This window comes from Ipomoea nil, unplaced genomic scaffold, assembly GCF_001879475.1.
Source record: "Ipomoea nil cultivar Tokyo-kokei standard unplaced genomic scaffold, Asagao_1.1 scaffold0019, whole genome shotgun sequence".
NCBI classification, from domain to species: Eukaryota; Viridiplantae; Streptophyta; class Magnoliopsida; order Solanales; family Convolvulaceae; genus Ipomoea; species Ipomoea nil.
In genome coordinates, this window is record NW_017616447.1 from 1,380,077 (window position 1) to 1,404,732 (window position 24,656).

General features: G+C 31.3%; 1 protein-coding gene across 1 annotated transcript; it reads right to left on the reverse strand.

Moving 5' to 3' along the window:
- Positions 1-2,380: 2,380 nt before the first annotated feature.
- On the reverse strand, positions 2,381-14,946 carry LOC109151506 (zinc finger CCCH domain-containing protein 37-like). The gene is made up of 14 exons (XM_019299543.1): positions 14,548-14,946; positions 14,379-14,441; positions 13,692-13,960; positions 11,986-12,233; positions 8,114-8,167; positions 7,946-8,011; positions 7,778-7,840; positions 7,450-7,653; positions 6,641-6,678; positions 6,456-6,502; positions 4,733-4,827; positions 3,417-3,470; positions 2,992-3,135; positions 2,381-2,902 (listed from the first exon to the last, which is right to left on the reverse strand). Exons 3-14 carry the CDS (start codon positions 13,855-13,857, stop codon positions 2,720-2,722), a joined length of 1,362 nt encoding a protein of 453 aa, XP_019155088.1. The 5' UTR covers positions 13,858-13,960; positions 14,379-14,441; positions 14,548-14,946; the 3' UTR covers positions 2,381-2,719.
- Positions 14,947-24,656: the final 9,710 nt, after the last annotated feature.

Sequence of the window (24,656 nt, forward strand, 5' to 3'; positions counted from 1 at the left end):
AACACATACACACAGATTGAACTACAATAAATAAATATATATATTTGAAAACAGAACCAATACAATTGGGGCATTCAAGGGGTGGACTGCTTAACAGGTCGAAAGTAAATTAAGTACGAATGCACACCGGTAAAGCACCACTACATAAATTTGCAGAACGCAAGTGCACCCGGCATTATATGAATTGGTACTATTGGTGGATGTATTTTAGCTTTGCAGAATTCACTGCAACGCTAAACAGGTGTGCAACCACAATTGTTACGCTTTCAAGCCTTTAGACGACACTCTATACGCATGAAAACAAACTAAAAACACAGCCTTGTGCGTACCCAAGACACGATTACTGTAAAATAAACTCAGACTACAACATAACAATACATGGTGCAAGGCTGAATTGAATAATCCAAAGATCAATTTTCTGATAGAATGATATAAGCTCCCACACATTACAAACCACAGACTTTGGATGGGTATACTACCCATTCAACCGTTCTAACTCATTAGCCACTGTATAATGTTCACATCATTTATCAAGCGATATTGGATTAACATCACATTGACCTGTATTGATCAATCCATATTCCCATCCCTGTATACTCCTACTGCCCAGGTGAGTGTAGCAACGGCAACTATGCGGGTCCATGATTACTCCAGCGGCCACCCGTACAGACGCGGAGGACCACTAACATGCACCGACGACCCACCCCTGGGGACATCGGTTAGGGGAGGGAGCCTTGTGCATTGCCACCGTGAGGAAGCAACGTGCAAGTCAATATATTAAGTGCAATGGCCGTCCCAATCATTGACATGCACAATGTACCAGTTCATCCATTTAAAAAAATTAAATATAGAATGAAATCGCCGGCCCAATCACTGTCAGCCGCCGTGAGGGAGTAACTCTCAACCGTTGCAGCGCTAGGCGTGTAATGACGAGTAAGAAACAAGGCATAGGGGAGAATCGGTCTAACCTGACATGCCGCTCATCGGAATTGCACTACGTTGTTATCGCCACGCTCTGCAAATCTCGGACGCCGGCGGTGGACTCACGACGAACAACGATACACATGCACGGGTTTGGCGTAGGTGATCGTTAATTCAAACGCAATTAAGTTGGATTTACGTAACTGGCCCCATCCTTGCCTGTTGCGCAGATCACAACGTATGGGGTGCACTTAAAATATGAGCCACCAGATTACAAGAATCAATGCACCACGTTAATTCACAAGTTCACATGCTAATAGTGGTGTGCACCAGAAAAGCACCCTATATATATATATATATATATATATATATATATATATATAGAAGAGCGCTCATATGCGGCGGGGTCTTACGGTGCGGCGGTGCGGTCAAATTTCAGAATACACCAACAGTGTTAACAATATGCACCAACAGTGTAATAAAAACACACCCCAACGAAATGTAATAAAACATTACAAAATACACCACAGACTCAAGAAAACACACCATATAACTCACCACCCCCAATGGTGTATTTCCGAACAGTGTATGGTGTTTTTACTCACACCTAATGGTGTGTGTTTGGTGATACAAGGCTCTGTTTACTCTGTTTTGTGTGGTGTATTTCCTAACGTTGATGGTGCATATTTGGTGAACTATTGGTGTTGCCGCACCGTAAGACACTGTCGCACCTGAACCCGCCCTATATATATATATATATATATATATATATATATATATATATATATATATATATATATAACATGCAGACAGATCTGCCATCTAAACATAATCATTGAAAAGAGGAAAAAACGTAGTGACATTTTTTATAATTTCTATCACATTCCTCTTCATGTTATTACGGTTGTGCATTTAAAAATGATTGACCACACATTAGGAAAAAATTGAAATTGCGCATTTAGAAATATTTTACAATACATTAAAAATGTTCAGCAATGCATTTAAAAATTATTTTTAGTGCAAAAGCTGTAAATGCTTGATGGAGGCACTATCTTATTCTCGTAGCCTGCAATTGCTTGTCAATGCATGCATAAATGCTTAGTAGTACATCTGCAAATAATTAAGTGATCAAAAAATTATAATAATGTCACCACATTTTCTTTTTTTATATTAATTTTCGACATTTGATTATGTTTGATCTCAATGCACTAGAAGCCTGTCATTACAATTGTACATTTAAAAATATTTACACAAAATTATACATTTAAAAATATTTAACAGTACCCTTAGAAATATTTGACCGTATACTTGGAAATATTTAACAGTAGTAATGTTCCAATGAAAACCTGCAAATTTATACATAAATACACATATTTTTATACATGAATGCACACAATCTACTTTTGTTTATGTAGAGCCGTCTAACGGATTCTTACATTCTCACTAAGGGTGATTCCCATTTAATCATTTGATTATTTTACCATTTTCCCAAATAAAAAAATAGCACAATCGTCATCATCCTGCACACCAACGTCAAAACACAGTGAAGAGTAGCAAATCATTATAGAGCTCCGTCCACTAGAAAAGACATAACACCAACTATATAAACGCATTTCAAAGCTAGCTACTATTCTCCGCCAGTTACAAGGAATACAACATAGGCAATCCAACTTCAGAATTTGAAAATAAAATATAATAACTCATCAACCAAATCTGAAACAATTATTAGTTCCCTCAGAGTGTAGTCAGGGCTAGAAGAGGTAGCGGATCAAATCCTCTGCTGAACAGAACAAAATGTTTATTGCTGCTGTTTCTGAATGGCTTCAACCAATTTCGCATATCCTTCCTCTTCACCAACAGATGTAGAAGTTACCTGTGAAGTACCACCTATTAACTCCCCTGGTGGCGGATGATCAAATTTGCAAGTTGCTCCAAACTTGCATATTCCAGTTTTCATATAATACGGACAATGTATAGCACCCTGCCAATATCAACACAACCCCAAAAAATTGAAGTCAAATTTTGGGTTGGAACAGAACTTGTGAATAAATTGTAAAATCTTTGGCGCACCTCACGTCTAGGTAGCCCTGCAAGACTGAGCTTAAAATTTTGCTGCTCGCCTTCCATTGAGGATGTAACAGATAATGAATGATCAAGAGGGTGGTGAAACCTGCATCTCTCTCCAAATTTGCACTCCCCAGTTTTCATGTAGAACTGCAAAGTGTCATGATACAGAAAAGCAAGACATAGTGAAAGGCAGCATCAGCAAATATAGCCAATTTGTGTCAGTTCTGGCATTTTAAAATCTTCGAATAGAACATCAAAAAGTGAATAGAAAAGGAAATAGGAAAACCACACCAATCTGTCAAATTGAAAATATAGAACCTATTCTTCATACATTGGATTCCAAAACAACGATGAGGTTATCTGGATTGAATTTAGTTTTCAAGTGCATGTAATCTCAAATTGGATCATAAAGCTCAGTAGATACGTACATCACATTCAACCTGTCCAGGCCGTTGTGGGTAGATAGTTGTGGCAAATCCAAACTGTAGTAAACAAACAAACAATTTCATCAACTGTCAATCAAAACCACACATAACTTCACTTATAATCACTATTATTATTACATACAAACTTCACATATCTATCTACTCATATCATCTACCCATCCACATATCAAAATACATTTACCACCATCTACCTACCCTATCACCACATATATCTATTTATCTTACCATCATCACTATTATTCATCAATCTATATATTCACCACTAAGACTACATATAATATTTTTTATTTTTACTCAATCCATATTATCCATATTATTAGGAATAACAATAGGTAGGTACTTCTCTGTTTAACCATTATCAAATTTGAATCATAATATATTTAGAACTACTCGAACATGAATGAATATTACCCATACCCATTCTAAACCTATTTGATACTACCCATATAGTACTCAAAATCACCCCGAGACTTATTTAGTGCACGCGCATGCTCATACACACACATAATTGAGTATCAGGCACAAGAATTCCACTATTACCCGAACTTGTTTCAAACTCGACTATCAACTATCCAAACCTATCCTATTACGGTTTAGGAGGTCAGGTAGCCGATATTATTTTATCCATTGTTATCCATGAATATTATTTCTATCATCCGAATAAAACTCAATAAGTAACAATAAAAATTTTGAATATTCGAACCGACCTAGTCCAACACGCATTCATGAAATTGTCACCTTTCACGAGCATTATTTGTGTCACCATAATAACTCCGTATTTTCTCATTTGAAAAATAATATGGAAAATAGATGATGATAAACATATTTTATATTTTTCTATCATTTTTCTAATGGAAAAAGAAAAATGGGAAAACTGTGGAAAAAGGAAACAGAAAAATGCACTAAACAGGCATGTTTTCAGCTTCTACAGTTCTACAAACATATCAATATTGAGAACAAGAGTAAAAGTTTAGTAAGGCTAGCAGATAGTAACTTATTCAGTGAGACACAACGGGTAAATTAATTGGTTACAGCTCTGATTAAGATCACATCCATCGATTCCAGCTAAGTTTCATGCTCTTTGCGGAACTACCATCCTAGAACTAGCATAATTCGCCAAGTTAATTAGCACTACATATGAAAATTAACAATCACTCTACAGTAACCAAGATCTACACATAACAAAAAGCCATCATCAAATGAAAGTGCACAAATTAAAACCCATATTTACACACCAGCATACTAAATCTGTCAAGAAATTTCTTGCATAGCCATGGAATAAAGGAATGCAAATTTACCATTGTTTGAGTCAATCTAGGGTCAAATGTTTGAAAAAGTGAGGCAGTTGGATTAACAACCCCAACATTAAGATGTGCTGCAGGTGGATTGATTGCTGTAAAGAATAAATAAACAAACAAATAATGAATAAGCCATAAACTATAAAGAAAGAAAAAAGTAAAATGCTTAGGGTTCTATCTCATTTCTCCTTATCATCTGACATTCTTATATTTTATTTCATATTTTGGTGGAGAAGGAAAGCTGAGAAGAAAATGTACAATTTAGTCACCAAGTCATCTGGTGAAACTCAAGAAAGGAAAGAAATTAGTTCATACTGAAATTTATTTTATACATATTTTTGCTTTCGAGAACATGTATTTAATTCCTTCTATCCCATTTTGTAAGGGATCAATTGGGTTTGTCACATCTTAAAAATTAAAACACACACACACAGAAGATGTGATAGCCTTCCTAAATTTGCCCTTGTAAAAAGATGTGATTGGGAACGAACTAGAAACGTTAAAAGGAACAAAGGGTGATTTGAGAAAAGTAAAATGAGTGGTGTTCAAATAAGGAAAGTAAACATTATTTTAGAACATAAACATCTTAGTAGCAATGCGGATGAACTTAGAGAAATGGTGTGTGCTAGAGGAATCTGTGTGTGTGTGTGGTAGGGGGTACACAGTACCATGATTTTCATGATTTGAGCAACCAAGAGTGCAAGTGATGTGGCAAATCAAAACAATAGCATTTCCACCTTCTCTTGGCAGTGTTTAGTATTTTCGTCATAACATTATTCAGAAATCTCCCTTTCTTGTATGGTTGGCCACGTGACCACATCGGAAACTAAACTAATATAGCTTCCCAATGAATCATAACTCATTTTCAGATTTCAGATTCCAAGTGTGCTGGGAGTTACAAAGCCCTAAAGTGAGATGTAGGAAGTTGTCTTGGAAGTAGTGGCCTCTAGTTTTCATCTTATTCATTTAATATCCTAATTGTGCTCCATTGTGGTATGATTAGTCTATAAACAGCTTGTACGTTGTACCTAGTTGGGAAAGGGGAGATTTAAATTATTTACCATCTGATAATATATGGATAAACTATTTTCAGGATAGAACGCATCCGTTCCTTATTTCCTTCAGTCTTGTGAAGTTGAGTCTTTAGCATTCTCTTTTTGGAAGAAAAAAAAGATGTAACCCAATGGTGGAGAACATGGGTGATAAACAGGGTTGAAATTCAGGCACTTTGGAGACAAGTTTAGGAGTTTACACAAAGGAAACTAAAACAGAAATTTAAAAAATAATAATAAATACCAAGGACCTTGTGGTCCAATGGTACCAAGTTGCTCCCCTATGTGGGAGGTGGTGGGTTTGAGCCACGGTGGAGGAAAGTAGCTTGTATATGTGGGTATCCCCCTTCCCTTATAATAATAATAATAATAATAATAATAACAATAATAATAATAATAATAATAATAATAATAATAATAATAATAATAATAATAAATAATAAATAAAAGGAATAAGAAATTCAGGGTTGAAAACCTTTCAAACTTCTTAAACTTAGAAAAAATATTGCAATAGTATAAAACAACTAGCAATGGGGTAATAATAACACCAAAAAGAAGCAATAATGAAGAAAGAATATAAAATTGAAGGGTGAAAAGAATATATAATAAAAGCACCTCAAAAAGTCATGTATACTTGAAAACACATGCAAATCTAAAAAAGATCAACTCACTATATCTGTCTGGATGATTGTAGCGGCAAGTGGCTCCATACTTACAGCTGTTTCATGCAAAAAAAAAAAAAAAAAAAAAAAAAAAAAAAGGTGTATAATCATTTTTAGTATGTAATCCCAAAAGATGAAGAACTGGAAGGACCAAAAAGAAAAGATTCACACTTGCCCACAGACAATGAACCTACCTTCCAGTTTTTAAGTAGAAAGGGCAATCAACTTCACCCTGTTGTAGACAAAAGAAATAAATAAACAGTAGAAAGTAGTGCTCTCTGATGTATACTAGAAAAATCATATATCTAAGCATCGAACTACAAACTCAAGAAAAAAATATCTATTATTTGGAAGTTGAGTAAAAGAAAACTCCTGAGCACCATAGGAGATAATGATAAAGTTCTAATACTACATTAACATATAGATCTAGAAAAACCTTCAACAGATTTTGGATGAGCCAAATTATGATCAAGGGAAATTACACTTTGCAATGTTAAAGGCTGAAGTTTTTCAATAATAAACCCAAACAATATACACTTAGCACTAGATTAATTATTGAATGACTACTTTGTGCTTTAGGGTTTATCTAGAAGCATGGCAATGCCCTTTTTATCTTTTCTAAACTACTCAGTACTCACTGTGGGCACAATGATATATAACTTCGTTACTTGAGATTGAAACAAAAAAGAATTAGGTACAAACAAAATCCAGTACAAGGCATAACAGGAACAATTATACATCCAATAACTATATTAATGTTAGAGGGTTAAAGTGATATATTATATAATATTACATTTTATATTAAATTTTTTGGGTTTAGGGAGGTAAAGTGTTACTAACCGAGAAGTTTAGTGTAGTAAAAGCCAAACTAGTTTTTAAAGGATGATGAATATGGAGTCCACCACTAGTCACTGCATATAAATAAACTAGAAGACAAAACAGGAGAGTGGAAGAGATAGGGGAAGGGAGTGGGAAAAAGAGAAGGAGAAAACCTATGTATTACCAGTCTGATAGGGAGACCCTTGGAATTATGCAGCATAGCTGGGCTGACAGTTTGCTTCACATCACCAATCATTTCATTATTATCAATTAATCCAGTCTCTAAAGTGCTGCCATTTTCTTGTGCAGAAGCCTGTATTTGTATGTCTTTTGGATGGTGAAATTTGCAGGTGGAACCAAATTTACATTTTCCCGTCTTCATGTAAAACTGATAAATACATACCGAAATGAACTAATGATGAACCAGTTATAACATACGTACACTTGTGTGTACATATACTACACATTCTTCATATAATTAAACAATTAATCCTCAATAAGCAATATCATACCGCACATAGAGGTTCCGAAGGTCTTTCAGGTAAGACAGGAACATCAGTATTTTCAAAGGCATCCTAAAGCAAGAGTCACTCAACAAATAATCAATTATTGAAATAAATCTAGTCACCATAATTGATGGAAACAAAAAACTATCCATATAACCCAATCAGAGTAACTACCTTAACTTTTGGGTGGTTAAACCTGCACCTAATGCCGTACTTGCACTTTTGAGTCTTTAGATAATACTGAAACAATGTACAAGGCAATAAGGTACAAAAAGGCATACAGCTATTTGAATTATCAAAAAAATTCACAAGTACAATCATCCTTTAAGGTTGTTTGCTTACCGGACAATCTGGCTCTCCCGGTCTCACTGGAAGAGATTCACTTGTAATGAGTACCTGCACTTGACAAGAGAAAGGTATGATTGAAATGAAAGCATAAATTAGTAGACAAGAAAAAATATTCTAAGCATACACATAAACATCATCATAAAACAATCATTTTAAAGGATTGCCTTGTAATAGGAATTTTAAATGAAAAAGAGGAAATGATAACCATAGTTTTCATGGCGCCCTGTTAAGTCGCGGCGCCCCCCGAACGCCTTGTCGCCTAGGCGACAAGTCAAAAAATAATATTATATATATATATATATATATATATATATATATATATATATACACTAGTCTTTTCTATGCGCGATGCACAAAAACATATGCCCAATATTTATATTTTTAAAATAACTAACAAATCCCTACTAAATAAAATCTATATGAAATCAAATTTATTTATTTATTATAATAATCCAATATATAATGTCTACAAATATTATTATTATTAAAGAATATAAGAAAATATATGGTGGATGCATGTGCATGATAACAATAATGGAAAAGATAACAGAAGTTATAACGGTAGGGGTATTTTTGTCCAAAAGATTATATAGTACAACTTTAAAAGCACAATGTACAAAATGATTAGCATTAAAAACATAGACATAAATGAGGGATATAACTTTGATTGAGACTTATTATGTTTTTAGATAAAGTCTAAACATTCTATAGTTTAAACAATTAAACATATTCAAGTATTCAACATACATCAAGTCACCAACTACTCCAACTACATAACACACAAGTAGAATCATATCCAAATTCCAACATCCAAGTTAACACACATCAATCCACCAATAACACACAAGTAGAATAATCAATAATATCCAACATCCAAGTTAAAACTTTCAAAGATCCATCAAAAAGTCATCCATATTTCCTCCCCCCTCTTGTCATCATCTTCCTTCCCTCCCGCTTGGTCATCATCATCATCATTTGGAAAATGATCTTCTTCTTCATTTATGTTACTTCGTACTTAGTACTTATTTAGTTACTTAAGTTAGTATTACTTACGAGGAGTCTTTGATTTTTTGTTGCTTGACTGCTAATTGCATCCTAAAGTCTGCTCTCTTGCTAACTTTTTAGATCCATACCAAAAAAAAAAAAAAAGAAACCGCTTAGAGCACTAGAGATTGAACGACTTGGTATATGTTCAATACAGCCGTAAAATTGCAAGTAGGTTTCAAAAGATGCGTGAAGAAGGATCCAACTTTAATCCATTGGTCTTAGAAGAGTTCCAATGGGACAATGAATGGATTAATGGTAGTGGATCTAGTGATGATGTTCATCCCGGGGGAGATCTTTCATGGCGGCATGTTGATGAAGCAATTGGTGCATCAAACAACCTTGAGGGTCGTAATCTTCCTATGAGAGCTCACATGGGGGAAGGCTCGAGTGCACCAATCTTGAGCTATTCACGATGCCGCAATACTTCTAGTTCTAGGGGTGAGGAACAACAAAATGAAGAAGATCATTTTCCAAATGATGATGATAATGACCAAGCGGGAGGGAATGAAGATGATTACAATGAAGGGGGAGGAAATATGGATGACTTTTTGATGGATCTTTGAAAGTTTTAACTTGGATGTTGGATATTATTGATTATTCTACTTGTGTTATTGGTGGATTGATGTGTGTTAACTTGGATGTTGGAATTTGGATATGATTCTACTTGTGTGAGTTATGTAATTGGAGTAGTTGGTGACTTGACGTATGTTGAATACTTGAATATGTTTAATTGTTTAAACAATAGAATATATATATATATATATATATATATATATATATATATATATATATATATATATATATATATATATATATTATTTTTGACTTGTCGCCTAGTTGTCAAGGCGATCGGGGGGCGCCGCGACTTAACAGGGCGTCGTGATAACTATGCTAAAATCCTTTACTAAAAAAGTACCCAAAAAGAAACAAAGAAATGAGAGATGAAAAAGCAACTTTCTAAATTGGCAGCACCAGTAACCTGCTTATAAACAGATTTACTTTTTTTTATATACTGAAAGGTTTAGGTTAAATTTCTATCCAAATAGTCTTTACATCCCTTTTTCATTATGCATGCAGCCAACATGTCTTATTTTAACACTCAATGGCTAATTAGATTCTTACACACATTATGGGCTTAGAACACATCAAAAATAACAAAGCACTTCATCTAATTTCCACCCCCCACAATGAACCAAGGCCAAGTTTGGGTTCACCCCAGCAGTGGAGCAAATACATGCTGAAAGAGAATTATGCATAGTACATGCCAAAATATGCACAAAAAACAGAAGATAGCACAGGTTATGGATTCTCTAAATAGAATAGTTTACAAAGCTTCTAAAGTGAATTGGACTTATTGGCCTCATAATATGAAGAGAAAAATTTAAGATACTAGAGGCACCATGTTTCCCAACTAATGGAGATTTATATCAACTTGGAAACACCTCCCTGATGAACAAATACAATCTATATTATCCATCTCATCATGGCAGAGCCACCAGCACCTATCCCATTCTTAACACATCAGTGGTACCTAAGTGCTAAGTTTAACACATTTTATATATTCTTTCAACAAAACTAGCTTGACAACAACAAACTGCTGCCAGTGCCTACATAAGTACATAACAAGCTCTCTTGCAGCCTACTTGAGCTACAGACGCTTAAGGGTAATAAAGGCAATGACATTGAATTGACTCAAGTTCAGCCAAACCCTATAAGCCCCAAAAAAGTTGAGCTTGACTCATGCTTTGTTGCTTAAAATGTAGAAACACAACCTCAACTTTCCAGACTGACAAAATTGAAAGACAATTTTCTTGTTAGGAGGAAATAATAACTTAAATGGAGTGCCCAACTTATTCAATATTAGTTTTCCCAAAATAATGTCACATTTGTTCAAAGGAGAGACTAATCTTTTAAACACATCTTTGGAAGACAATTGGACTTCATGGTGATGAACTAAGATCTAAGTTTGCTTTAGTGTATTGTTTTTCCAGCACACTGAAAGTTGAAGTCAATAACCATGCCAAATCAACACTTTTTACCTTTTAACAGTCCAGTGAAAACAACCAAGATATCCAATTTGCTAAAGAAGGCAGTCTAATACAATATCTCATGGCACTCGTAAGAAGAGCAACAGGGATTTATGGGATATCAAGGTTTAATCATCATTAATTCCATTACTTTAAATGAAAGGAGTTTTCTAATTTCATTAAATGTTGTTACTTTACCTATTAATACATTATCTTAAAAATTAGCATTTTCACTTTAGCAGAGACTGCCATTAACCTTACCATGTTCTGGGATTGAATTGCCCAGTGGTATAACAATCTGAGAGTCTAAGACAGGTGGCATCCATAGTAGATTCCCAAGTAAAGGTGGAACAGATTGGTATATGATGGTTTTGACCCCAATTCCATTTTGCCAGGTAAACCCCAAATTCTCAGAATTCACTAATGACTAAACTTGCATACTATTTTGGTTTCTTTCTTAGGATGTTCCCTTTCTTTCTCTTGGGGGAGGGATATATTCATATATTGGAGGAAGAAGGATTTGCATTGATTAAATATAGCATCATATTTTCTACCTTTGACTTTAGAAAATTATTTATAACATAATATTTTCGATAATTAAAAAAAGATCAACTTAATGCATATAGGTAGTTAGCAATATTATAGCATGTACAAGGAGTACGTTGCTCCTGTAAAAGAATATTAAAATTTAATAAATAGATATGTAGAAATAGAAGAAGTAGAGGCAACGAGTCACAAATGCTTTGACAACATTATATGTTTTCATAGAATGTTAATAGCAAAAATGATCACCTCTTTCCAATCTGGGATTCCACCCTCTGGAACCCAAATAGGATGATCAAACTTGCAGCTATCTCCAAACTTACAGGTTCTTGTGAGCATGTAATGGGAACAGTCCTTCTCTCCGGGCCTCTGGGGATAGATGGGCAAATTGCAGGCAGTCTCAAATCTAGGACGCTTGGCTAAAGGATTGCTTGAAAACCAAGATTCAGTTTGCCCAACTGTACTATGACCACCCAAAACTGTCTGATGATATAGGGCTATGACATATAATATAAACATACAAACAACAAACCACATAAAAAGTGTATTATTAGACATATGACCTTACATATATATAAGAAGTAGCAAGACAAGCTATAATAAACTCAAATGACTGAAATCAGTACTATAACTTTATATATCATATGTTTATATAGGTAAAAGTGGAAACCACAAAATAGTTTTCAAACATAGAAAATTGTATATGCAGTTTGTTAGATACTTTGAGTTTGAGCACAATGCAGTTTAGTTTTTTTTTTTTTTAATATATACATATACATAAATACATACATATATGTTTGTATGAAAGAATTAATATATTGACAAGACAAAGATAAGAAGTTTCAGCCCCATATCTTCTTACAATATTAGAGGCGGCATTTGACTGTATATAGCATGATGACTAGCAATTTACAGTACGCTACAGAGTATCTTAATAGGTTTTGGTTTAAAAATAGATGTGCTGAAAAGAAAAGGGCAGTCTTAAATTAATGTTTTAAAATCCAGTATCCAAGCAACCAGCAGAAGATTTCATGGATCTAAGAAGTGACTGTGCCCAGGGAGTTTGAAATATTCATAATAATGAAATGCTAAAAGCTATATGCAAATCGTTTGGAGTAGCCTGTTCCTCTTTATTATGTTACTTTGACAGTTGGAATCATAATGCAATTGACAATTTGACATTAGCTAGTCATTCACTCATTCATGCTAAAGAAACTCGGCAAATGATTTAGGCATCTGATAGAAAATTACATTAACTAATATTAGTCTCCTTTAACCAACAAAAGGTTTGTTACAACGATATTTCCATTTAGGCTGCTGCTGGTATTACTTGGGTCACTAGTCAAATAAAAAGAAAATGATTTTTTTGAAATCTTCTCTTCCAAGTGAATTATCCCAAACCTTTGCTTTCCTTCCAAAACTTAATAATTTGGCATCTCTTATTCCTTTGATAAAGAAAGAATAAAGAGGGGAAAAGGAAAAAGAACAGAAAAATTATGCCTATATTGGCTCCACATTCATTTACTAAATGTACATAGTGAAGGAAGAATACGCTAGCATTCTAGCTGAAGTTCTCAATCAGCGTGCAGAAAGTAGATTCGTAAGGCAGTTTATGGACTACTACTACATGCAACTAGACAGATTCCAATTACATGGAAATTAATAAAGGCTGAGACAACCCAACTACAAACCAGCAATGCACTTTAAACCATAAAATCATTATAATTGGGGATAATTAGAAGTTTGAAAATTATAAATATTACACCGAGAAATAACTGAACAGAAAATGGAAAAAGTTACATTGCCACAGAAAGTAATTATCTCCCTAAGAACCAGTCTCGGGAAAGCACCACCACTTGTTCATAATTAGATTGGTCATTTCATCACATGACAAAGCCAGCTAGAGAGCCTAAGAAATGAATACAACAAGAAGGGAAAGGGAGAAAGAACCTAACCTTCAGACGAGGGACGCTTCAACCCAGAAAGAAATGGGTCAGCAACAGCTGGTCCAATATCAACACCAGGAGGACCAGACCACGATGACTGAGAAGCCAATTGAGGGGCTGTAGGAATTCTAGTGCCAGCAGAGGAGAAACTATTATTAGTACGATTAAATAGCATGGCTGACCAGTGATGAGTACGAGAGAACTTGTAGCCGGAGAGCGGTTCAAGCAGTGGGTTGCACGGAGATAATAGCCAAACAATGACGTGCCTGGTTTTCAGCCTATAAACAAGAAAAAGAAATGATTGATAACAAGTTATTCCAAAATTTCCAGCATAACAAAGTCAAGCTTTCAGCCTGTAATAAGAACCATCTAAGGCTGTAAAATTAAATGAATTAAGATAGTTGGATAGTGTCAAAATTAACAAAATATATGATGCTATGTGAATTTTCATTTCACTAGATACATACATGATCCGGATCCACCTAGAATGAAAGTAAAAAATGCAATGATTAATTTGATCTATTCGGATTTTAAAACTAAATAGAAATGTCTATCATACCTTGAATATTGGCTTATAAATCAGAAATTCAACATAAATGATAAAAACCCAACAAAGCAACAAAACTTTGGCCCGATAAACAAAAAATAGAACAAATTAATGTTAACAAAATGTATTCAAGTCATTAGAATACCAACCTTGAACTTTTAAGACTTCCTCAGTAGCCCAAATTTCATTCCATCTGATAAAACAGAATATGGCTGGCACATACAAATAATTGTATCAACAACCTTATTAAGTGACAATATATAACATTAGAGATACCAAATAATACCATTGCACAAGCAAAGATAAACTCAATCTGACCTTAAAGGCTGCTGCTGTGGCCTGTGGAGATTCCAGCGGCAAATGAACAGAACTCAGTGACGACAGACGAACAGAAACAACAATGGGATGGGACTTCGGCAGTGGACGACAACGCTGATACGATAGGGATTTTGTTTACTCAGGGCGATAACTAAACCCTAATTTCAGAATACAAAGAAATTGCAAAATCTAATTCGATGAGTATTTGTCGGCAATATGAAAATGATAATTCTGATTTATTATAAACATATATTCAAAAACCAGGATAGCATCAAAGTCGTTCTTAGATGCCCTTCTCGATCTCTTTTCTTCGGCTTTTGCTGTTTTCCTCTCAGTTTTCTGGACGCATCTAATCTAATCTAATTATCTAAATAGTTCGGTATATAACTATATGCGATTAAAAAATAGAATAAATATGAAATAAACTACGGAGTAATAATTTTTTTCAAAAAAAAAACTAGGGAGTAATAATTTTTTAAAATTAATTAAATATTAAATAACAAATTTCAAATGAGTACAGCCGTCAAATGACAATTTACATGGCTTTGATTGGAATGAAAGAATTAGATTGAAAAGGAATTGTAATTTCATGAAAAAAGAACAATACGGGAATAAAGCGAAAGTTTAAGTTTCAGTATATGGTTTACAAAAATAAAATTATTGAATATTTCAATTCTGATGTTTAGTATACATAACAATTGAAAAGAAATAAGTAGTACAAAATTTAAAGTGAAAATGACACTTTTTCCCCCTGAATTATATACTTATAGCACTTTTCCCCCCTCAGTTATTTAAGTGGCTATTTTTTTCCCTAAAATGTTAAACGGACATATTTACCCTTAAAATAAATATTTTATTTATTTTTTTCTCCAACAAATTATGACCATAATTTGGTTCAAACCAAATAAACACTGTAGCAACCAAACCGGAATATTCCAATTACAATTTAGAATCGAAACTCGATATTTAGAGTTTATTAAAATTCCGGAACGGACGGTTCATGGTTCCGAACTGAAAAAATAAAATACATTTATTGTTGAATTTAGACTATTTTTAAAATAAAAATAAAATTTTAAAATAAAAACGGTTCAAAATCGCGAATCGGGTCCGGAACCGCCGGTTCACGGTTCAGGATCCAATTTTTTTGATTCATAATTTTAATAAATTGAAATACAAATATTGGGTTCTAGATCTGAATCATAACCGGAAACTTTTAATTCGATTGCTATAGTGTCCGATTCAGTTCGAACCGAATCGTGGTCATCCCTACGTATACGCAATAATTTGTTGGAGAAGTAAAATAAATAAAATGTTTATTTTAAGGGTATAAATGTCAATTTAATATATTAGGAGGAAAAACCACCACATTTAGAATAATTGAAGGGGCTAATGTGCTTACCTAAATAATTGAGGGGGGAAAAGTGCTATAAGTATATAACTCAGGGGGAAAAAGTGTCATTTTCCCAAATTTAAAATGTTTATTAATAATAATAAGGGCAAATGGCACTTTTTCCCCCTAAGTTATATACTTATAGCACTTTTTCCCCCTCAATTATTTAAGTGACTTTTTTTCCCCTGAAATGTTAAATCGACATATTTACCCTTAAAATAAATATTTCATTTATTTTTATTCTCCAACAAATTATTACTATAATTTGGTTCAAACCAAACAGATACTATAGCAACCAAACCAAAATATTCCAATTACAATTTATAATCAAAACGCGATATTTAGAGTTTATTAAAATCGCGAACCAGAATGACCGGTTCATGTTCCGAACTGAAAAAATAAAATACATTTATTGTTGAATTTAGACTATTTTAAAATAAAAAATAAAATTTTAAAATAAAGACGGTTCAAAATCACGAACTGGATCCGGAACCGCCAGTTCACGGTTCATGATCCAGTTTTTTTTTATTCTTAAATTTAATAAATTGAAATCCAAATATTGGGTTCTAGATCTGAATCATAACTGAAAACTTTTAATTCGATTGCTATAGTGTCTGGTTCAGTTCGAATCGAACCGTGGTAATCGCTACATATACGCAATAATTTGTTGGAGAAGTAAAATAAATAAAATGTTTACTTTAAGGGTAGAAATGTCAATTTAATATATTTGGGGGAAAAACCACCACTTTTAAAATAATTGAGGGGGCTAATGTGCTTACATAAATAATTGAGGGGGAAAAAGTGCTATAAGTATATAACTTAGGGGGAAAAAGTGTCATTTTCCCTAATAATGATAGCAATTCATTTCTATAACTGAGTTGTTAGATAACGGGCACATTTGCCTAATTTATGAAAATACTAAACAATGATAAATAAAATCTTCAAAATATAGCACAACATGCGTACATCTAAATATAGCTATCAATTTGAGCAATTATTTGCACAAATTCAATCAATGATAACATCAAAATATATAAACGATCCAAATCATATCTTTAATTGTACTATATTATATTTGATATTCTAATTTAAATAATTATATATTGATTCATATATTATTAATATATTACAACAAATTCATTCCGTGCATCGCACGGGTGCAAATACTAGTAATAATAATAATATATTATTATTATTATTATTATTATTATTATTATTATTATTATTATTATTATTATTATTAAACATACCAGCTGTATATAAAAAATGCATATAAAGAATGGCAGAATGTAATTATAAAATTCACGTCATTCATAATTTAAGAATGACAGAATGCAATTATAAATTTGACGTCACTCATAATGCAAATTATAGTTGTTATACATAAAATTATAAACAATGTAAATTCTCATTCACTATTGCATATATTTATTTGATATTATAATCAAAATTAACAAACACACAACCGACGCCTAGAAGGGAAGGTCAGACATCAATTAGGTAATTTTGTCTCATAATTTTTTTTTTTTCTTCCTAAAATACATGTAATTAAAATCCTATGAGGGTCATGGGATTCTAATTCCATGAAATTGAGGAAATTGCAATTCCTTTTAACCAAACTAAGAAATTTAGTGGCCTTTGAAATTAGATTGGAATTGACTGGGAATGGAATTTAAATTCCCTCCAACCAAACACCATGTTAATGGTTCACCTTTAAAAGTAGATTGTTGACATAAAATTTATTTTGTATATATACTAATATAATATACTAGTCTTTTTACGTGCATTGCGCAATGTCCCATGATTATTTTTAAATTAATACTTCAAAGTATATTAGTGCAATATTATATAGGATACTAGTTTTTTACGCGCATTGCGCGATTGAGATAATGCCCAATGTTTTTTTTTAATAAGTACTTTAAAGTATATTAAGGCAAGATTATATTGAAATTGTTCATGCATAGATAATTGAATGTTAAATTTGTGTATTTAAATAGGCAATTCTAAGTTTATAAATGCAAGATACTATAGTAAATATTGATTATAATTGTCAATAAAATAATTGTATAGGTATGGTTGAAACCAAATATGGGACATATGGGAGAGCAAATAAAAATTAAGACATAAAATATTAAATATTGAAGAGCTAACTGCTGATTGTCAAACAAGGACATTACGATATAGTTTCCCACTTCAATTTGTTGTGAGATTTTTTTTTTTTTTGGAAAGCTACTGGCTCTATTACATTGTAGTATCTGTTCATATACTTTCTCAATCTACTGAAACACAAAGAACCAATAACGCCTCCACTGAGGCTTGAACTCATAATCTTCCAAATGGAAGTCCAACCCGGGTACCATTAGACCACATAGTCCTGGTATTTGTTGTGTGATTTAAATACTCTTTTTGGTTAATAAATCCCCAAGTAGTTAATATGATTGGCTTAATTATATTTTTTATTTTTTTATTTTTTAAAACATTTATTATTATTATTATTATTATTAATTATATTCTTTTAATTTTTTTCATGGTATTAATAAAATACTTGGTAAATAAATATATAACATTATTTTGTATTATAACTTTGATATTTAATTAAAAAATAGTGTAAAAAAATAATAGATATTGTAGTGAATATAATCAATGGATAAATTTGGAGAAATATAAAGACAATATAACTAATAAAATTATTTCTCTTAATCAATTTATTGATAATGAATAATTTTTTTTAATAAAGCCATTGTAGGGACAATGTAAAGAATATAATGATGAATTTGAATGTAAAGAATTTTTATATTTGAGAAAAATAAATACAATATAACTAATGAAATTATTTCTCTTATTTAATTTATTGATAATGAATAATTTTTTTTTGAATAAGACATTGTAGACACATAATTATAAATTAAAAAAATACATATGTATTATTTTTTGTTGTAGCTACTAAATTATTATATCTACTATACTAATAAGAGCCCAAGAGAGTTAGGCTTATAATGGGTAGAAAAAATGGTGGTCACAGATTTTAATCAAATGAATGGCTCAGATTGATTAAAAGATTGATAAGATTTAAATTTTACACTAAAATTTCCTAAAATACACACACACCGTTACTAATTCCGTTAAAATTTTAAGAATTTCCGTTAGTTCACCGTTAACTTACTCATTAATTTCAATAAAAAAAAGGTCTTAGGTTCGAACATCATCCCAATCAAAGTTGGCATAATTAGTACTCTATTTTACTCTTATTAAATTATATAATAATTTAGTAGCTACAACAAAAAATTATAGATATGCATTTCTTTAATTTAGAATTATGTGTCCACAATGCCTTTATTCAAAAAAAATTATTCATTATCAATAAATTAAATAAGAGAAATAATTGTATTAGTTATATTGTCTTTATTTTTCTACAATATAAAAATTCTTTATATTCAAATTTATTAATTGATTATATTCGCTACATTGTCCTTACAATGTCTTAATGCAGTAAAAAAAAAATTATTCATTATCAATAAATTAATTAAGAGAAATATTTTCATTAGTTATATTGTCTTTATTTTTCTCAAATGTAAAAATTTTTATATTCAAATTCATCAATTGATTATATTCACTACATTGTCTAATATCTTTTTTGTGCACTATTTTTCTAATTAAATATCAAAGTTATAATACAAAATAATGCTATATATTTATTTACCAAGTATTTTATTAATACCATGAAAAAATAAAAAAAAAATATAATTAATAAAGCCAACCATATTAACTACTTGAGAGATTTTGTGACAAAGAGAGTATTCAAATCACACAACAAATTGAAGTGAGAACTACCTTGCAATGTCCTTGTTTGACAATCAGCAGTTAGCGGATTTGACCAACGAATTTATTTAATTATTAACATTGGGTAGAAAAAATGACCGACAAATTATTAAATCAAATGAATGATTCAAATTGTTCAGGTTTTAATTTTTTTTAAAGTTTTTCTAATTTATCCTTAATTATATGATTATCCATTTAACTTTTCCGTTAAATACCGTTAATTCACCGTTAGTCTAATTCTAATATTAATGTCTAATATAGAATTATAATTACACCATTAATCTAATTATAATATTAAAGTCTTAATAGAACTTAACCACAAATCCTAATGTCGAAATCTCCTCAAACAATATTAGTATATATTTAATATTTTATGCCCTAATTTTTATTTGTTCTCCCTTATGTCCCGTATTTGGTTTCAACCATACCTATACAATTATTTTATTGACAATTATAATCAATCTTGACTATATTATCTTGCATTTGTAAACTTAGAATTACCTATTTAACTCGCACGGGCTTAGCTCAATGGTTTAGTGGGCAGTATTTGGGAGAAGAGACCAAGGTTTGAACCTCGGTGGCGGCAGTGCGGGAATTATGTCCAAAGTGGGCAGATTCCTTTTTCGCACCGGCATTTGGTCCTGTCTGCTGAACCATTGAGTCACCGTGATTTACAACTTCCCACAATGCTCTGTCGGGTCAGAGTGTGGGGGGCCCTTGGGGTTGGGGACTCAACCTTTGGGAGAAGAATTACCTATTTAAATACGCAAGTTCAACCTTCAATTATCTATACATGAACAATTTCAATATAATCCTGCCTTAATATACTTTAAAGTACTTATTTTTTAAAAAAAAACATTGGGCATTATCCCAATCGCGCAATGCGCGTAAAAAACTAGTAATTTAATAAGAGTAAAATAGAGTATTAATTATGCCAACTTTGATTGGGATGAGGTTCGAACTTAAGACCTTTCTGGTTGAAATCAATGAGTAATTAAGTTAACGGTAAACTAACATAAATTAACGGAAAAGATAATATTTAACGAAAAAGTTAACGGATAATCATATTCATTAAGGATAAATTAGGAAATCTTAAGGAAAAATTAAAATTTGACCACCTTTTTTTCTACCCATTATAGGCCTAACTCTCTTGGACTCTTTGGAGAAATATAAAGACAATATAACTAATAAAATTATTTCTCTTAATTTTTTTTTTTTTACATTGTAGTATCTGTTCATATACTTTCTCAACCTACTGAAACACAAAGAACCAATAACGCCTCCACTAAGGCTCAAACTCATAACCTTCCAAATAGAAGTCCAACCCGGGTACCATTAAACCATATAGTCCTAATATTTCTCTTAATCAATTTATTGATAATGAATAATTTTTTTTAATAAAGACATTGTAGAGACAATGTAACAAATATAATGATGAATTTGAATGTAAAGAATTTTTATATTTGAGAAAAATAAATACAATATAACTAATGAAATTATTTCTCTCATTTAATTTATTGATATTGAATAATTTTTTTTGAATAAAGACATTGTAGACACATAATTCTAAATTAAAGAAATGCATATGTATTATTTTTTGTTGTAGCTACTAAATTATTATATAATTTAATAAGAGTAAAATAGAGTATTAATTATGCCAACTTTGATTGGGATGAGGTTCGAACTTAAGACCTTTCTTATTGAAATCAATGAGTAAGTTAACGGTGAACTAACAGAAATTAACAGAAAAGATAATATTTAACGGAAAAGTTAACGGATAATCATATTCATTAAGGATAAATTAGAAAATATTAAGGAAAAATTAAAATATGATCAATTTGAGCCATTCATTTGATTAAAAATTTTGACCGCCATTTTTCAATCGTTATGTTGTGCATCCGTATGCACCATGCATGGTGCATACGGATGCCAAAACGACGTCATTTTATTAAAAAACGCGCGTCTCCCCTTTAAAAAAATTCAGGTTCGATTCCCAGCAACAACATTATATTGTTCATTCATTATGGAAATTTAGTTCATAGATTATGGAATTATAGTTCATTGATTATGGAATTATAGTTCATCGATTATGGAATTGTAGTTCATCAATTCTGAAATTTTAGTTTATAGATTATGAAATTTTAGTTCATTCATTCTGGAATTTTTAGTTCATAGATTAGATTATGGAATTATAGTTCATCGATTATGAAATTATAGTTCAACAATTATGGAATTATAGTTCATCGATTATGGAATTTTAGTTCATATGTTGTTGCTGAGAATCGAACCTGATTTTTTTTTTAAGGGGAGACGCGTGTTTTATTAAAACGACGTCGTTTTTGCATCCGTATGCACCATGCATGGTGCATACGGATGCACAGCATAATTTGCCGCCATTTTTTCTACCCATTATAGGCCTAACTCTCTTGGGCTCTTATTAGTATAGTAGATGTCCATGCATAGGTAATTAGAAGTTGAATTTGTTTATTTAAATCGATAATTCAAATTATATAAATGCAAATTAATATATAAGATATTGATTATAATTGTAATTAAAATAAATGTTGACAACTTTGTAATATCGCTAGTCTAAATACTTAGTCTAAAAACGATAATCTAAATAAATACATCTTTTGGTTTAAAATTATCTAAGTCTTCTTAATTCTCTTTTGGGTAGCATTGTCATTGTCTTCATCTTCAGTAGTAGTTTTTTCCCTTACATGTTTCATGTATTATGATATGTGTGGTAGATTATCATGTAAAAATATTGAACAAAATATTAATATTTATTATATTTGTATAAAATACTTGGTAATTAAATATATAGTATATTTACATTCAAAAAAAAATATATATATATATAGTATATTTTGTATTATAACTTTGATATTTAATTACAAGATAATGTAAAAGGAAGATAATGGAAAATATTTGAGAAAATATAGAACAGAACAGATACTACCTTGTAAATAATTCAGAGTATTTCAAAAAAAAAATGCAGTTGAAGGTAATGAACTTTTGAATGGTAAATAATTAATGGAATTATATATCTTTTTAAATTTTTTATAATGAATTTTTTTTTGAATAAAGACAGTATAGACATCTAATTATAAATTAATTAAATGTATATATGTATTATTTTGTATTGTAGCTACTAATTTATTTAATTTAATAAGAGTAATAAGTGACGTGCATATTTTTCATCCAAAACAATGAAGTCATTAATTTTTTTTTTACTTCCATTTGTTGTTGATACAAATTATTTTGAGAGTTTGTCAATGACAATTGCTACAATTGCTATCAATAAATGATGATAATAAATAATTAGAAATATATGGTTACAATAGATATTGTTATAATGATATATTAAAATTTAACTTACAAATTTATTTAGAAGTTTTTATGCATTGATAAAATTCTAAGAAATGTATAAACTTGTTCAATAGGAGCCCGTGAGATGCCGAACATTGTCAATCCTTTAGAAAATGCACCTCAACTTTGAATGCTATGTATTTAGTTTGACTAATTATTTGACCAAAGTTTATGTTAAATTTTATATTGTAATTTTTAAATACATTTTAACATATTCGTAGTATATGTTTAACAATTATGCCAACTCTGATTGGGAAGATGTCTGAACCTAAGACCTTTTTATAGAAATTAATGAGTAAGCTATGAATAATAAATAGTTAACAGAATATTCCATTACTAAAGTTTATACTAACAGACTGCAGTTTTATTTAAGGAAATAAAATAATATAAGAGAGGGTAAATAAGAAAAATCATAAAAAAAATACTAAAATCTAAATAAAATAAAAACATAATAAGTCTCAATCAAAGTTATATCAATGTTTTTAGTGCTAATCATTTTGTACATTATGCTTTTAGAGTTGTACTATATACTTTTTTGGACAAAAATACTCCTTACCGATATAACTTCCGTTATATTTTCCATTATTGTTATCATGCACTTGCATCCACCATATATTTTCTCATATTCTTTATACATATTATATATTGGATTAATATAACAAATAAATTTGGTTTCATATAGATTTTAATTACTAAGGATTTGTTAGTTATTTTTAAAAATATAAATATTAGGCATATGTTTTTGCGCATCGAGCATAGAAAAAACTAGTCAAAATAATATGACCTTATTTGTGCCAACATTTTAATAAACAATTACACCAACAGTTTTTTGTGCATGTTATGGGCCTAACATTATTGCCTCTTATTAGATTTGTAGAGATAAGGGACCTTTTGATATTACCTTGTGTAGTTGTGTTTAGTTTGGATGGTGTAATATAATATTGGTTTGTCGGGTAAGAGTTATATTTTAAGTTATATGGATTGATTTACTATATTGTCCTTAATAGTATATACAATTGCACCATTTTGTAAGAATATATAATGGAATAAGGTTCAAATTGACCACTGAACGTAACATGAAAATGCAATTGGGGCACTGAACGAAAAAAATTACAATTAGGCCATTGAACACGCAAAAAACGTGCAATTAGGCCACTGAACACTCCAAATGTATGCAATTTCACCATATAGAAGGTTACCATCAATTTTAACATATTACTTGCTTACGTGGCAGCTGAGTTGGCATTTTAATAATTTTTAAATAAATTTTAACAAATTTTAATAATTAATCTAAAAAAACTGAAAAAATTAAAAAAAAGAATTAATTAAACGATGGGGTGGCCACGTCGTTTTACTATTAAAATCACAACTCAACTGCCAGGTGAAATTTCGTTCGATGACAGTGACTGAATCTTTGCTCACTGCGCACAAGGAACTCCCCTCCCTCACTTTCGAGGTTGCTCCCACACTACCGCTTGTGAGACTCGATCTCTAGTCATTCCTCCAAAGTTTCACCTCTATGACTAGT